Below are 16685 nucleotides of genomic sequence, written 5' to 3'. Positions count from 1 at the left end.
GTATACAGGATGACTACAAAACACTCCAGAGTCTCAGCCTCCATGGGGATAACACTTAAAGTCCTGGTACATGTTCTCCCCTATCCATGGGAGGCACAAAACCAAATCAGGGGCTTGAGTAGGAAAGATATTACATTTTTCCAGGATAAAACCTAAACATTGAATTCCTTTGTTTGTAGGAGCTGGGGCCTGGAAACAGTGTTTCCAGTTCCTGATTTGATTAGCTAAGTTGCCTCTGTCAATCGCTGAGAGAATCCAGCACCGTTTCTTAGATCCTAGCGCTGGTAGTGGTTTCACACAGTGTGGCCAATTTAAAAGCAGGGGCAGCACATAGCATGTCGTTTTGTCTGGTGAGCTTTTGTTACTCAAACATTGGGTATGTTCCTTATCAAAGGGTTAATAACTAATTTATCAAATAGCAAACGGCACAAAAGTGAAAATATTCAAGTTCTCATGTTGTCAGAGCATTGTTTCTTGCAATTTCTCTCTCTCTCTCTCTCTCTCTCTCTCTGTGTGTGTGTGTGTGTGTGTGTGTGTCTGTTTATGTGTTTTACTGGGCTTTATATAATACTGGTTCAAATAGAATATCACCGTTTTAGGCTTTTAGACAATCTTGTTTTGTGCTTGGTAGAATTTGCAGAAAAAGAAGCTTTGACATTTATTTTTGCCTTTCCTGTCTTTGGAGTGTGTATGCAGTCACACCGAAATCCATTTTGACTGATCTTAAATATAAACAAACTGTGGCTTTTAAACACCTCTGTCTACAAGATTTTATTCCTTCTTATTCCTTTCTCCTCTTAATATATTAAATTCACTTGATTTTAAATGCTTGTGTATTTGTCCTTGTGTAAAAATTTGTAGATTTTTAACAGACTTTCCAGCCTTTATTTTCTCACTTAATCTTCATAGCAACTATTTTGTAACTAAATGTTTTCAATTAATTTATTCTGAGAAATTATGGTTTTAGTTGTGCTTATTTACCAACCATTCTTTCTATTAATTATATTTATAGATTTTTTTAAATTGAAAGTATTATTCTTGAGGGTAACTCAACACATTAGCTATTCAGATTGAGATTTCCCATCTTGCAGGGAGATCTGACAGCTCTGAGAAGATCCTTCACATGGTGGAAGCCACAAATTCAAGGAGAGGTGGGGGAGGGGAATGTTTCCTTTGCTTAGGTTTTGTTGGGGACTCATTGCTAAGGGGCTTCCTCTGGTTAGCTCTGTGGAAATCTTCTTGATTAGTAAAATATGCCTTTACATTTGTCAGTGTTGAGGGAAGGGGAACCACACAAGCTGCTGCCCCAGTTTGTACTGGAAAAAGGTAGCGTCATTCTAGTGTTTTGTCATGAGATGTGACATGTGATTTTCTGAGTATATATTTATAAAATGTTATGAGCAGATAATCCAATTAAAGTAGGCAAATGACTTGAATAAGTACTTCTTAAAAGAAGTATGAATACCCAATAACAAAATGCAGATAATTATAAGTAAAATGCACAGTAACACTATTTTTAGATTCTACTGTAGTCAAAATGGCTATTATGAAAAGCAAAATAAATATAAAGAGTCACCAAACCAAAAATCATAAACAAACAAGTAAGCAAAAAAAAAAAAAAAACTAAGTGCTTGTGAACGTTAGGGGCAAGAGCAACCATTATACATTATTTGTGGGAAAGGAAATTAGTCCAGACATTATAGACATCATTGCTGTCTTTCTTCAAAAAACTAAATCAGAGCTACCATGTGACCCAGCTAGTCCACTTTTGTACACATATATGGGGGAAAATGTTAGCCTACAAAAAAGACACTTAATTCAGTAATACAGTGCAGTGATGTAAGGAAAACATGGGAGTATTTCCAAAGCGATAGTTCCCTTAAATGAAGGACCACGTTGTTCAGAAAGCGTGTGCAGAGGAACTTGGAGGAGCGTGCTAATGGCAGGCACGTTGGCAAGCACGCACGCTCAGTACAGCCTCAGCATTGGCGAGCCATCTTAGAGCTTAAGAGAGACAGATGGTGGATGGAGACTCTTCTGGGCACACTTGCCTTATTCCCCCAAATGTTTTAGCTAAAAAAAAAAAAAAAAAAAAAAAAAAAACCACCACAGAAACAAAAGCAAACAAACAAAAAGAGCTTAGAAGGCATCTTAGGGTTTTCCTGCTATGAACAGACACTATGACCAAGGCAACTCCTATAAGGACAACATGTAATTGGGACTAGCTTACAGGTTCAGAGGTTCGATCTATTATCATCAAGGCAGGAACATGGCAGCGTCCAGGCAGATCTGGTGCAGGAGGAGCTGAGAGTTCTACATCTTCATCTGAAGGCTGCTAGCAGAATGCTGACTTCCAGGCAGCTAGGGTGAGGGTCTTAAAGCCACACCTACAGTAACACACCTACTCCAACAAGGCCACACCTCTGAGTAGTGCCACACCCTGGACCAAGTATATACAAACCATGACAGAAGGTTTATTAGTGTAGACACTGTCTACTTGTCTCTAAGGCTTCTTCCCTCGCTTAGCTCCTAACATGCATACTCATGTTTATTATGACATTGTTCCCAGCAGCTAAGATACAGAATCAACCTAGCTACCCATCAACAAATGAATGGGATAAAGAAAATAGACCGTATGTATGTAGTATGTATATGTGTGTGTGTGTGTGTTTATTCAGCCATGAAGAAGATCAAATTATATCACTTCCAGGAAAATGGCTGGACTGGAAAGTGTCATGTTAAGTAAAACATTACAAACATTACAAATAAAGAAGGACAAGTTATGCACTTTGTCTTATGTGTGGAAACAAAACCTGCAAAACAAAACAAAAAAGCACTGTCATCAGAAGGGGTCTATTAGGGGAAGGGAAGAGGGCTGCAGAAAGAAGAGAGAGAAGGATGGAGAGAGAGAGAGAGAGAGAGAGAGAGAGAGAAAGAGAGAGAGAGAAAATTAAGAGCAGGTAGAAGAAAGGGCAATGCGATCAGAACATGGTAAAAGCAGGTATGGAGGAGTCACAAGGACTTTCACTGATTTATATGACAGTGTGCACTAATAATGATGATTAAGAATAGTTAGAGGGACACTTAAAATGCTCACTCCCTAGGCCTCAAGACGAGGAGCTTGAGGATGTAAGTCCCGTGGGGCGAAGGCTGTTTTGTAGTTGAGACAAAGGTCACCCCCTGGACCCTCAGGATGGTGCTTTATAAAGTGTGCATCTAACACCAAACAACTGAGTTCCCCTCAGTTCTTCAGTCATTAGAAACTCACAGTTTCGAGGGCTTATGTTTAGGTCATTGGGCTTTGGAGCTCCTATTTTAAATGTTGATATGATCTTTAAAATATCAAGGGCTTGAGAGTCAGTTTGTGTCTTCATAATGTTGAAATGCTGAAATATGAAAAATGTCACTTCTTAGATGACTCTCTGTAGAGAGCTGAAGGTGCATGCCCTGGTAGATTTGCTCTGGAAGTGAAGGTCGCAGATGCAGCAAGCTCTGAGCATAATTCTCCCTGCGGGGAGGGGGAGTTAGATGGGAAACACCATTGCTGTTCTTGATCACAACAGCATATCACAGACTATAGTCATTTCCTCCTCTAAGGGCCATTTATGATTGCCTCTAACCCTCAATGTTTCTGTCTTTTCCCCTCAAAGACACCAAGATCTCGATAAGTTCATCAAAGTAAATCCTGATGTTCTTACAAACAACCAAAGGTAAGAGAATATTTTTTTATGAGTTTTGGTCAGGAAGATTATTCTGTTTAATTATCTCAAGTAAAGTTAAAGATCCACCCTTTCTAAAATAGCTCTATAATTAACCTTTTTCTTCTTTCTATTATTCTACCAACAGAAACCATGATCTAGACAGCACCATGGGAGGGAATCCTACAGCGATCAGGGGCGACCAAAGGTAATAAAATTAAAGCAGCTGTTTTCGCATTTCAGCTGTTTTCCTTGTAGGAAACACATATTTACTGTTGCCGTATTGATCGAGTATGAGCCGATTACCATCACTAACCCACCCCTTTACTATTTTAAACAGCCGAGACTTGGACAGTCTCATCAAAGCAAAGCCTTCTGCTCTCCGGAACGCAAACCGGTAGGTGACCCTGCGTGACTGGTTTTGATGAATTTTCTTTCTTTGTTTTTTGAGGAAGGCTTCTGGTTTTCTTTAGTTTTCAAAGAACCCATTTATAACTTGTGTGTCTCTCTCTTGTCAACAAGGAGACTGTACTCTTCCTGAACTAATGGCTTGGTTTCAAAGTGAGTTCTGGGATTATTTGTACTGAGCCAAATAATAAAATCTAAGGTTTATTCCTTAGAAGAAAATGAATATCAAGACTGAAATGAACTAATGAATAAAATTAATAAGAAAAGATATTTTGAGGAAGTTAAAGCCACATGGAAAGGGAGATGAGGTTCTTTAAAAATCCCAGGTCCTCAGTTTGTCTGTCTCACAGGTATTACAGCACTTTATAACCTTGAGCTTATCCCCTGATGTGCTATTTTTTTTTATTGAAGTAAAATTCCCTTCCCTCTTTCCTTTCTTCTTTCTATCCCCTCCTGCACTACCCCTTTCATGCTCGGCAACACTGAAATCGACAGTTTCTTTGTCTTTATTATTGTTACCTACACATATGCACTTGTGTGTACACATATATAAATACAACCTGTAAGAGTCTCCTTTCGTTGTTTGTGTGTATATATTTCCAGGCTGACCACTTTGGATAATCAATAAGGTAGCTCATCCCCAGGGGAAATAAATTCTATCTTTCCTATCAGAGATTGTTTTGGTCTAATGGTGCGACCCATGAAATTTCTCCTTCTCGAGCTAGCACATCTGTTGACATTGCCAATGTTCTATTCTTGTTTGCGTAACCATTTCTAGGAGAGACTGGTTCACAGCAGACTTCCTGGCTCTAACAATCCTTCTATAGCCTCTTCCATGACCTTTCATAAGCCAGAGATGCAGGAGTTGTGATAGAGATCTATCCACCAGGACTAGGAGGCCAATACTTTTTTTGATTTCTGCATTATGTCTAGTTGTGGTTTTCTGTGATGGTTGCCATTTGCTATAAGGAGAAGCTACCTTGGTGAGTGGGGTCTACATTTATCTGTGGGTATAAGGATAAGCTTTAGAATGTAGGAAGGAATTATGCCAGACTAGCAAAGTGAGGTAGTAGATTATTTTCTAAAGTCTGTGATTCCATTAGCACCCAGGGAGATGTCTAGGTTTCTAGTTCCAGAAATAATTTCCCTCGTATTGAGTCGGCCTTAAGTCCAATTATTTGGATGGAGTTTTCTTCCTTGGAGATCACCAGTCACATTAGTAAAGGGTCTAACAGCCATGATATGCAATAACTGACAGAGGAGCGTGCCTTCCAATCCCTGCTTTATCCCTATCTCCATTAAATGTGTTGTATCAGCAATGGTAACTCTTACAAGAATCTTGCCTCTAGTTTTACTGCAAGAGGGAAATTTTTTAAAAAGGTAGTTTTTATTTTAGCAACGCCTTTTCCAGAAATCCACAGAAAGAAGATATTTTTCTTAAGCAAATATGATTACTATTAAAAGGAATATTTTTTTTAAAAAAAATCAAGGTATCATAGAATCTATGATGGCATCCTGATTGGCTAAGATAACCTGCCTGACTCTTCTTTAGTAATTTACTGGATTTGAAAATAAACAGCCAAGAATTATCACACAGCAGACAAACAGAAAAGACAGCCGTTTTAATGGAGTGAGTTAATAGATTGATTCGGTCACCTGTGTCTGTCATGTGTCCACGTTGCCCTCTTGATTTCAGCATAGGTAAAGAAAGGAAAAGTTAAAACACACCCTAGTGGGGTGAACTGTCGCAAGCCCTTTACATCAGTGGGTGAGTCACAGACACTTATTGGAAAGAAACTGAACCACAGAGAATCAATTCTTGTGTGTGACTTTGTTGACACTTCCAGCAGCTGCATATTTAATTCACAGTTAGAGACTGAATAGACTTCACTCATCCATCAGAAATATATATATATATATATATATATATATAGGCATCCCAGAGATCCCAAGAACACAGCCACCAGAACAAATGCAGATATGCACAGAATTTCCATTTACTCGATGAGAAATAGCACAGCTTTTAGTAGTAATGTAAACCAATCCTAAAGAGAGATGTCATTTTCTGTAGCTGATAAGCTGACATTAGATTAATTATTAATGTTCTAAACTTCTGCTTTTAAATAGGTATTGAAGAATACCTCATATTTCTAGGTATTATTAAATATTTCCTAGTAAAAATACTTGATATTAAAGACTTCCTAGTAAAAAGGGGCATCATTCACATAAAGCAAAAAAATAATTTTTATTTGTAGTCAGAGTTCCATTTGTCAATATCGTCTCTGTGTGTTGACATATACCTTCCAAGGTTTTAGTACTATAATATAATAGTCTCTTTATATCTCCCTGCTGCATGTCTCTCATATTTCTGCTCAAGACAAACATGGCGTGTGCCACTCCGTTGCTTCACTTCCTGTAACCAATCAGTGTGGCAGTCATCACTGTGGATGCTTCTCATAATAAACTCGGAAGTGGTCCTTCATTTCCCACAGTACTGCTGCAGTGACGGGTACTTCCTGACCTTCTAACCACTACTGCTGCCAGTCGTGACTTCTGCAATCCCATCCATCCACTGCGGTGAACAGAGATCTTCCTAAAACAGGAATCTGGTTATGTCATTCTAAGTATAATCTTCCAGTGTCTTCCTTTTACCATTGAGTCACAGCTGAGCTCCTTAACTTTGTCTCCAAAGACCACCGCAATCCAGTTTCTTCGTGATTTTTCTCCATCCCCAGTCTTGACTCTCCTCTCACAAGCGAACCCCTTTCCCACCCATCCTCTCTGGCCTGTTCCCTTATCCCCTCGTTGTAGTACCAATTGTAGTATTTCTCACTCAAACTCTTTCTATCTACAAGGTCTTTAGAGGTGTGCATCAAACTACCTTGTTTCTTTCTTTATATAGCATAGTAACATAATGGCACTAGGCCTGATACATATTAAGTGTGTCACAAATTTAATTTGAATGAAAGGTTAAGTCCCCGAAAGCCAGTGCTTTATGATAGGTAAAGGTAAAATCTATTGCATCTACAACATTCTCAGCTCCTATCACTGAAACTAAATAGAAGAAATCTACATTGTTACAATTTTTACTTGTTATGTTGTTTACTTGGGTCAATAACTGTTTCCTGCTTATGATAACCCCAAGAAATCAGTGACTCAGGAACAGTAAAATTATTAGTTATGAGTTATAGTTAAAATATTTAAATCATACACAATCTACTATTTTTGAAGATACAATTTTTTTTTTTTTTTTTTTTTTTTTGGTTTTTCGAGACAGGGTTTCTCTGTGTAGTCCTGGCTGTCCTGAAACTCACTCTGTAGACCAGGCTGGCCTCGAACTCAGAAATCCGCCTGCCTCTGCCTCCCAAGTGCTGGGATTATAGGAGTGCGCCACTACGCCCGGCTGAAGATACAATTTTTAAGGACATAAAATATTCACTGAAAAAGTATGTAAATGCCATCCCACTTGTCTGTGTCAGTAAGTTAAGGAACTATATGAGTTATTTCACTAGATGCACTGTTCTTTTCAAGAAGATTCATTTCGAGCTGGAAATCAGATGCCTCAGATCAATTTCTGACAGAAAAGAAAAAAAAGCAGTTAATTTTTTTGTGTGGAAACTATTTAATTTTGTAAATGTGTTGGACACTTTACAAAAGCAGATTAAGTTAGCAGTGTAGAGAGAAACATATTGTACCCTATTAATAAAAGCCTCCTACATGCACACTAGAGACGGAGAGTGGTAAGAACTGAGCTAGTAACTTTCTTACATCAGAATGCATCCTAGGGAAAGCTGACTGGTGTGCATCCACACATTTCCCCTCGACTGGCCATGTAAGGGAGACCCATGTTCCTCCACATAATGGAGAACCCATTGCACTATTACAGCATGGGCATTCTTATGCTGAAAAATATGTGTGTGGCTTTATACCTTAGATAATGCACACTCTGTCATTTTTTATTCAATATATTCTTTATTTACATTTCAAGTGATTTTCCCTTTCCTGGATCCCCCCTCCCCGAAAGTCCCATAAGCCCTCTTCCCTCTCCCTGTTCCCCCATCCACCCCTTCCCACTTCCCTGTTCTGGTATTCCCCTACACTGCTGCACTGAGCTTTTCCAGGACCGTGGGCCACTCCTTCCTTCTTCTTGGACATCATTTGATATGTGAATTGTGTCTTGGGTATTCCAAGTTTCTAGGCTAATATCCACTTATCAGTGAGTGCATACCATGAGTGATCTTTTGAGACTGGGTTACCTCACTTAGGATGATCTTCTCCAGTTCCATCCATTTGTCTAAGAATTTCATGAATTCATTGTTTCTAATTTCTGAATAGTACTCCATTGTGTATATATACCACATTTTTGGTTTTTTCCAGCTTCTGGCTATTATAAATAAGGCTGCTATGAACATAGTGGAGCATTTAAAAGGTTAGAAAACAGCAGTTTAAAGGCCTTCTGAGACCTATGACATAGCCGAGCAGAAGTCAGGTCTAGAACGTGCGAGGGCCGGACTTGCTCCCTAGCACCAAAATGAAAATAAAAAACATGGTAAGACTTCAGGTCGAGCATTTGCTCAGCCTTGTAACATTTGGCTTGCACCTCTATAAAAAAATCTATCGCTCACGCTTTGACTCACAGTTTTTCATCTTCTGCCACAGTGTAAAAGACACCATGCAACCCATGTGATCTTAATTAAAGAGCATTTGTTTTCACATCATTAGGAAACTTTTACTGTATCTGCCGGTCGAGCTGATGCTACCCATCCATGTGCACACCCCAAGGAAATGCAAATCATGTGCTGTTCATCATATCGCTTCCTTTACATATCGGTATAGGTTATTCAAATACAAGAAAAAAAAACCCTGTAGCTTACCCGACCAAAGTTAGCATGTGCTGATATCTAATAAAATAAGAATTATTTGAAATTATATGAAACCTCTAATAATATAATTTCCTTGAGATAAGCTCAGCTTTTGAGTCACCTACTGTAGTTGTTGAATCTGCAAGAATCTGGCTTCCTCTGCTTCCTCTGGTGGAGCAATCGCTTTTCCTTCTCTCCAAAACTATAGCCCAAAGAGCAGGTGTGAAGCGTGTAGGCAGAGACACAGTCAGCATCTCTAGCACAACAGGAACATTCTTAAGGACATAAAGATGTCTAGCCCTAGGCTGAGAAACTCAGTACAGACCTTTTAGGGATACCCAACAAAACCCATATGCTATATTGTTTAAACACACAAAGCATATTCTCTCATAGTCCTGGAGGTGAGAACTCATCTTGGCAGGGTTGGTTCCCTCTTAAGCTAAGAAAGGAAAATCTCTTCCAGACTTTTCTCCTAGACTTTATCTTCCCATATTTATGAAACACACACTTGCTCAAGTTCATATTGGTCCCCCCTCTTACACTATAATTAAAAACCACAGCTCCCTTCAATGTAACATTTGGTTACTTCAGTGTTATCCCAGTGGAGACCATGTAACTGCCTGGTACAGAATTCTGAATTCCCAACCTTCCCATATCCCGTGAGCTTACACCATTTACCACTGCCAGTTTTAATTAATACCATGATATTCCATATTTTAAACCAGGAAAGAATCACTTGCTAGTGAAGGCTGTTAGGATAATATGGTTGCCTCTGATACTACAAAAACAGTTTTTGTAATAAGAAGTGGAAACCATCAGGGTTTAGGCAAGTTCAAAGATTTCTGTTTGCATTATGAATGTGCACATCTGTAATTTGCCTCACACGGCTTTATCTAATCATGTGGAGGAATCAGTTATGAGTATTATGTTTCCATTCAGATTGAAACATCAATTATTATTCCTGAAATACTCTATAGTTTATGTAGTTTCATTAGAATATATCAACTCACATTAAAAATATTTAAACAAATTTCTAGATTTTTAAGAGGGCACCAGTAGTTTTTTAAGTGTGTGAAGTGACCATAGTGTACTGCCTAATTTACTAGTTTATCTATTATGAGTGGCTTGAATATTGTATGGGAAGTATTAAATTCCTCTCCACCTAAACAGAAGGATACTTTATTGTATTTTGCATCCTAATAACCTTAGTTTTGCGCATGAGAATTCATGTTCATTCTTTGAAGAGTAATAGTATTTGAATTCAACATTTTGAAGCAGGAGAAGGGAGAATTTTAGGAACTGGAGTTATTCCAAAGACATGAAGTTTTAGGCCTGAAACAAAGAGGAAGTCCCTCGAGACTATGGAATCAATACCTCGCTCTTACATCACCGCATTCTATTAACTGTTTCTCATTTTTACTGGCTTTGTTCACGGCTTAATCATGGCACATGACCTGTTTTCCTCACCAAAACCTTGTGTAGGATATTAGGAGTCTCATTTACTAACCCTACATCCAATAGAGGGCTAATATCCAACATATACAGAGAACTCAAGAAGTTAGTCTCCAGAGAGTCAAATAACCCTATTAAAAATGAGGTACAGAGCTAAACAGGGAATTCTCAACTGAGGAAACTCAAATGGCTCTAAAGCACCTAAAGAAATGTTCAGCATCCTTAGTTATCAGGGAAATGCAAATCAAAACAACACTGAGATTCCACCTTACACCAGTCACTATGGCTAAAATGAAAAACTCACCGGGACAGCAGATGCTGGTGAGAATGTGGGGAAAGAGGAACACTTCTCCATTGTTGGTGGGATTGCAAGCTGGTAAATCCACTCTGGAAATCAGTTTGGCGATTCCTCAGAAAATTAGACATAGTACTACCTGTGGACCCAGGTATACCACTCCTGGGCCAGATGCTCCTACATGTAATAAGGACACATGCTCCACTATGTTCATAGCTGCCTTATTTATAATAGCCATATGTCCCTCAACAGAGGAATGGATACAGAAAATGTGGTATATATACATAATGAAATCTAAGGAATTACGTTTTGATGGAAGTAAGTGAGGAAATGGGCTTCACTTGTTCTGATTCTGAAGCGCTCCTCGATAGGCTTCATGACAAAAGTTTTTTTTCAAATTCATGAAAACAGCAAACAAGATCATTTAATATCATGTTAATGTATGCAAATGACCAATTCATCACAAAATTCCAGAGGGCCCTGTAACCCACAGAAGGTGTGATGTCACCAGACAAGCTACTTATCGCTACACTTATCCTCTGCCTTGTGAATTTCTTAGTTGATGGGCTGAGTGTTTATATTTCTGTAATTCAATAGTGTGAGTTAAGTCTCTGGATAAGACATGGAAGCTCTGGTTTTAGGTAGGCAGGGAGTTTGCTTTCAACTCTTGGTTCACTGGCTTTGGGAGATTCATTCTTTCCAAGCTTCAGATGCTGGTGCAAGAGCTCCTGAGATCAGAGTGAGATAGATCACAGGAAAGTGTGGTTAATGCTTCAGGGCACACCTAGTGCTCATTCAGTGTGAGCTGAACGATTTTTTAAAACAAAAATATTCGCTTTACATCTGGATCACTAATCCCCTTCCTGGTAGCCCCCTACCCCACAAGTCTGTCCACCCATCCTTTCTCCCTTTCTCCTCTGAGAAGGTGCCCCCCTCCCCCGGTATTCTCCAACCTTGACACCTCAAGTCCTTGCAGGGCTAGGTATGTTCTCTCCCACTGAGGCCAGACAAGGCAGTCCAGTTAGGGGAATGGATACCCACAGTCAGGCAACAGCTTTAGGGATAGCCCTCCACTCCAGTCGTTGAGGGAACCAATGGAGACTGAACCACCAACCAAAGAGCATACAGGGGCTAGACTGAGGGCTCTGCACATGTGTAGCAGATGTGCAGCTGAACACTTTTAAGACCGGATTTCCCAAGCTTTCTAAAGAGTGATTTCTCTCTCACTTAAAAAATCTGCACTCATTTAAATGATATGAGAATCAAACCCAGGATTGCTAAGCCAGATGCTATCTACCATTCCAGACATACATTCATATTTATAATAAAAGTATAGATTAAGTACCTCAATGTCCAAGTTATAGTCTCCTAAACACTTATATGTCTAAGATGATATACTGTTTTTTTTATTCATTGTAATATTTTCTTATTTTCTGCAATTGTATTGTAAATAACCTACACACATATTCTGTAATTTTGTTTTTATTTGTTTTATTTTCATCAGAGATCAGGACCTAGAAAGTTTAACTGAAGTAAATTCTCATGTGTCTGAAGAGAAAAATGGGAGGTAAGATTTTTGTAATTCGCTTTATTTCCTAGGAATTCCATCTATACCTGAGTAACTGCTTAGAAGATTTTCTGGGGGGTTGAATTGCTTTATGACATTTAAATATATACACTGTCCGAATAAGCAAAGTTACAACACCATATGCTTAATAACTAACACAGAAAAAATTAGCAGTGTTCTAATTGTGTTAGAATTTCTCATTACCGTTGCTTGGTCCTGTTACTTGGTATAAAAGGTGTCATGAAATTCAAAGCCCTTTCCTGGGGTTGTGAGGGATTATTTTTACTCACTGTTGCCTGGTACTTGAGTGAAGGAAGTACCCGGACTCGCTTCCTTGGATAAAACCTGTTCAAAAGCACACACAAATTTCTCGTTGCCACAAAGCAAACTCTCATTTTGAAATGTCTTTGTATAACAGAATATAAGGCATTAAGAAGAATATTGGGTTATAAACTTTACCTCATTGTTACACACAGCTTAAATTAAGGAGGAATTGATAACTTCATGTGTGACAATGTTCCCAGCTATGTACGAAGGGCTCCAAAAATACTCATTTCCACTTTTTAACCTTCCCATGGTGCCTCTGCCCCCCCCCCTTAAGCCTCTGTGATTGTGTAAGAAGTAACATTGTTGAGGTTTTGTTTTTTTGGGGGGGGACGGGGGTTGTTTTGTTTTTTTTTTCCGAGACAGGGTTTCTCTGTGTAGTCCTGGCTGTCCTGGAACTCACTCTATAGACCAGGCTGACATCGAACTCAGAAATCTGCCTGCCTCTGCCTCCCGAGTGCTGGGATTACAGGCGTGCGCCACCGCTGCCCGGCCTTTGGTATTTTCTGCAGAGAATGCAATGACTAGGGAAAGAGGAGCTAGCTCACTGTCCCCCAAGCTGTCTGAAGAACGCCCCTGAACCCGACAGAGCTTATGTTGCTCTGGCTGTCCGGATCATCTGTGTCTTTTGGTCGTGACCCTGTCAGGATCTCTGAATGAGAGAGGGAATGTTTAGTAGGACCTGCAGTTCCCAGAAACACATCCACGCTTGGGAGCTGCATAGGGCTAACACTGGACCAACCGCACTCACACATGATTTGGAAGTGGTCAGTGTCGTGAAAACAATCCGTGTGGCTACATGCAGTTAAGGGACTTCCCATTTGAGTTGATTTAAGAACTGTTCCATTTTCTCTCCATGAAACGAGGTTTTGTAGGAAGGATTGGTTGGAGATTGGAGCTTCGTTGTACGAATTTTAGGGAACGTGATTCATTTGATAACGGTACTGTTTACAGGTTATTGACTCCTCCTGTGTGTGTGGTTTACAAACTGGTGATGTTTTAAGTTTGCACAGCTAAAGACAACGAGAGTGCACTCGAATATCACTCATGGCCTTCCTCTCTGAAGCCATGCCTTTCTTAAAGTTGAACGCTACAGTGTGTATCATGCCATTTGGATAGAATTAATATTTACTTACTGGGGCCAGAGTTTGAAACCAGAGTCTTATGAATTCTAAGAAAGCACTAAATTTGAATATTCTTCAGCAGTTCTAAACTAAGTTTTTTATTCTTGGGATGACATAGCCTAACAATCACGCAAGGAAACCTATGATAGTATTGATCCCACCCTCTCACTCTGCACTACAACTTGAAAATTAACTCATCAAACATCTCCCTTAAAGCAAGACACTTAAAGATAAATAAATGCAAAGTATTCTAGACAAATACACAGTATGTTCATTACAAATGCAATTCCTTATGAACTTTTATTGACATAGAAATGTGTACATTTAGAATCACATGTAATAGCTTTAAATGTATGGTGCTACAGCCTAATACATTTAAAATGAATACATCATACACCTTTGTAAAGTTTTGAACAAAATGGAGAGAAAGGTCATGCAAACATTCATAGCTTCATAATTGTAAATTTTAGTGTATATGTATCCAAGGCTAAATTTTTTAATAGTTTAAGATCTAAGATAATTCCAGGTGCCTTCCTCTAATATTTTTATTTATTTTATTAGTTTTATTTTGTGTGTGTGTGTATCAGAGATGAGCTATTAATACATTTTCCTCTTTAAAAGTTATATGGAACAAGGGGGGAGAAATGGCTTAGTCGTTCATACCATGTATTGTTCCAGTCTCAGACCCACACTGGATAGCTCAACACTGTCTAGTAGTCCAGCTCCAGAGGGCCTGCCATCTCTGGTTTCTGTAGGAACAAGCACACAAGTGCACAAACCTACCCACAGACAGTGTGTCTGAAAATAAGGCTTCATGGGCATCTGAACTCTGCTGTAGGTTTCCATGTCTTTGCTCTTGAAACACAGAAGAGGGGAAAAAATGCTACAATTTTCACTATTTTTTTTAAATTGAGAATTTCCTCCATTTCATGGAAGAAATTGAATGTGTTTATGCTCTGTTAAACATGATGACATTTTTAGATCAGCAGAAATCTAGGTCAGACTTCTGCAGTCTTCAAAGTATTACATTTCATTAAAGCAAAATGGGAACTGAAGGGTCTCAAAGCAACCCCTGGGTCGTTCATTAAGGTGACGGATCCTTAGCTATGTGGTACAAGGGAAGTTTTCTAAACAGCACCACTGCTGTGAAAACGATCGAGGTACCAATTTTCAATGGACTTTCTCCTTGATGAAAACACATTCTGTCATGGCATTGGATACAGTGGCCTGTGTCTGTGGATTATTCTTGAAAGTAAGACAGTGATTTCTGTAGAGCCAGAGGAGCCAGTAAAGCAGACTGTGCATTCTGTTCATATCTGTGCAGAAACCAGGTAGAGGTAAAGAAATACTGTCACCAGGTAACATTTTAATAGAGCAAAAAACACTAGAAAGCGACATTGATTTTGAATGCCAAACACACGTTTGCTTTTGCAGGCTAGATGGCCAAGCCAATGGATTCACTAATAGTCTACTCAAGGAGTCCACAAGAACCTCGGTCTATTCTTATGAAGCCAGAAACAGCCTCAGGTACTATAGGCAATTACAAAACCATTGACCACACTGTCCCTGTGTTTATTTATTTATAAGTAAGCTAAGCGTGTCTTTGAAGCCTGGGCCTTTCTGTATGTAACTATGCTTACATCAGAGTGTTGAGTCAGCCACTCCACAGCTAGGGCATACATAGAAGATGTAAAATGTAGCTGTTGCTTTAAAGTCTACAATTTCATGATTGTGACGCCGATGGTGATAACTTCTTTTAGACATTTATTTATTTTATTTTGTATGTATATGTATGTACCTGAGTCTGTGTAGGTGTATTACATGGTGTCTACAGAGTCTACAAATTATCAGATCTTCTGGAACAGAGATTACAGGTGATTGAGAATCACCCAATGTGGGTGCTGGGAATTGAACCTGGGTCCGCTACTAGAAGAAGTGTCTTACCTATTGAACTATTTCTCTGACTTGATAGTATTCACATTTTAAAACTAGATATGTCGGAATGTAGCATTAAATCTGAGGTTTAAATAGTCAAAGTCCACTTTTAACAACGTTTACGGGGGGAATATAAGGCTTAGAAATGAATGGGGCACTAGGGAAACAGACACGGAAATACAGCACATGGATAGTTCAAATGAGCTTCATGCTCTAAGATGAATTTACTGAGTCATTAGTCTTCACAATAATTCCAAAATAGGACAAGACAGTGGATGTTTATAGTTAAATGGGAGAAGTGGCAAATTCTGCAAGAGTTGGTTAATGACACTTGAACATTTTCATTTGACAGTTGGTTTAGAAGGAATATATATATATATATATTCCTATGTATATATATGTACATATACATATATATTGCTTTTTTAAAATATATATTGTATATATACTGCAATATATCTACTGAATTGGAAAATAGGTTTTTTTATAATCCTTACAAATAAAGTTTCAACATGAAGCTAAATGATTTTATTTCAGCTCCAATTCTGGGACCAGGAATGCAGGTCCCAAGGATACTGTTGTTTATACAAGGACGTATGTGGAGAACAGGTAATAGGAAATTTCTTAAGAAAGCTCACTTCATTTTCTAGCTGTGAAATTGTCTGGGCCACACAAGAGGTGCTACCATTTCAGGGTTTGCTTTTTATCATAGAGAAGATAGACTATTGTAAGACTATTGTAAATTCTACACACATAATATTTTATATTGTTCTCAATAATTAGATGATGAATGACTCATGCTTATCGTATGGACTCAAAAGTATTTCAGATAACTAATGAGTAAGTAATAGGATTATTAATCAAATGTCCACACATAAAGTGTATGACTATTTGGTATAATTTTTTTTTTTAATTTGAGTTATCTTACTTCAGAGGCTTTATCTACTACTTACTTTCAATCTGAAGCAGAAAGTATATTTTCAGGTTGACATACTGTGGCCTAAATTATAGAGCATGTCC

The 16685-nt window shown here is 38.6% G+C and overlaps 1 protein-coding gene across 1 annotated transcript in view; it reads left to right on the top strand.

Moving 5' to 3' along the window:
• The window catches only part of Scel (sciellin), a 103064-nt gene that overhangs the window by 76679 nt on the left and 9700 nt on the right, over positions 1-16685 (top strand). Inside the window, exons 23-28 of the mRNA XM_052190782.1 lie at positions 3651-3710; positions 3847-3906; positions 4039-4095; positions 12220-12282; positions 15165-15257; positions 16203-16274. Coding sequence (XP_052046742.1) covers positions 3651-3710; positions 3847-3906; positions 4039-4095; positions 12220-12282; positions 15165-15257; positions 16203-16274 — 405 coding nt within the window. The remainder of the gene's footprint in view (positions 1-3650; positions 3711-3846; positions 3907-4038; positions 4096-12219; positions 12283-15164; positions 15258-16202; positions 16275-16685) is intronic.

The sequence above is a fragment of the Apodemus sylvaticus genome, chromosome 8, assembly GCF_947179515.1.
Source record: "Apodemus sylvaticus chromosome 8, mApoSyl1.1, whole genome shotgun sequence".
In the NCBI taxonomy this organism is placed as follows: Eukaryota; Metazoa; Chordata; class Mammalia; order Rodentia; family Muridae; genus Apodemus; species Apodemus sylvaticus.
Note: the sequence above shows the minus strand (reverse complement) of the source record. Positions and strands in the feature narration are given on the sequence as shown.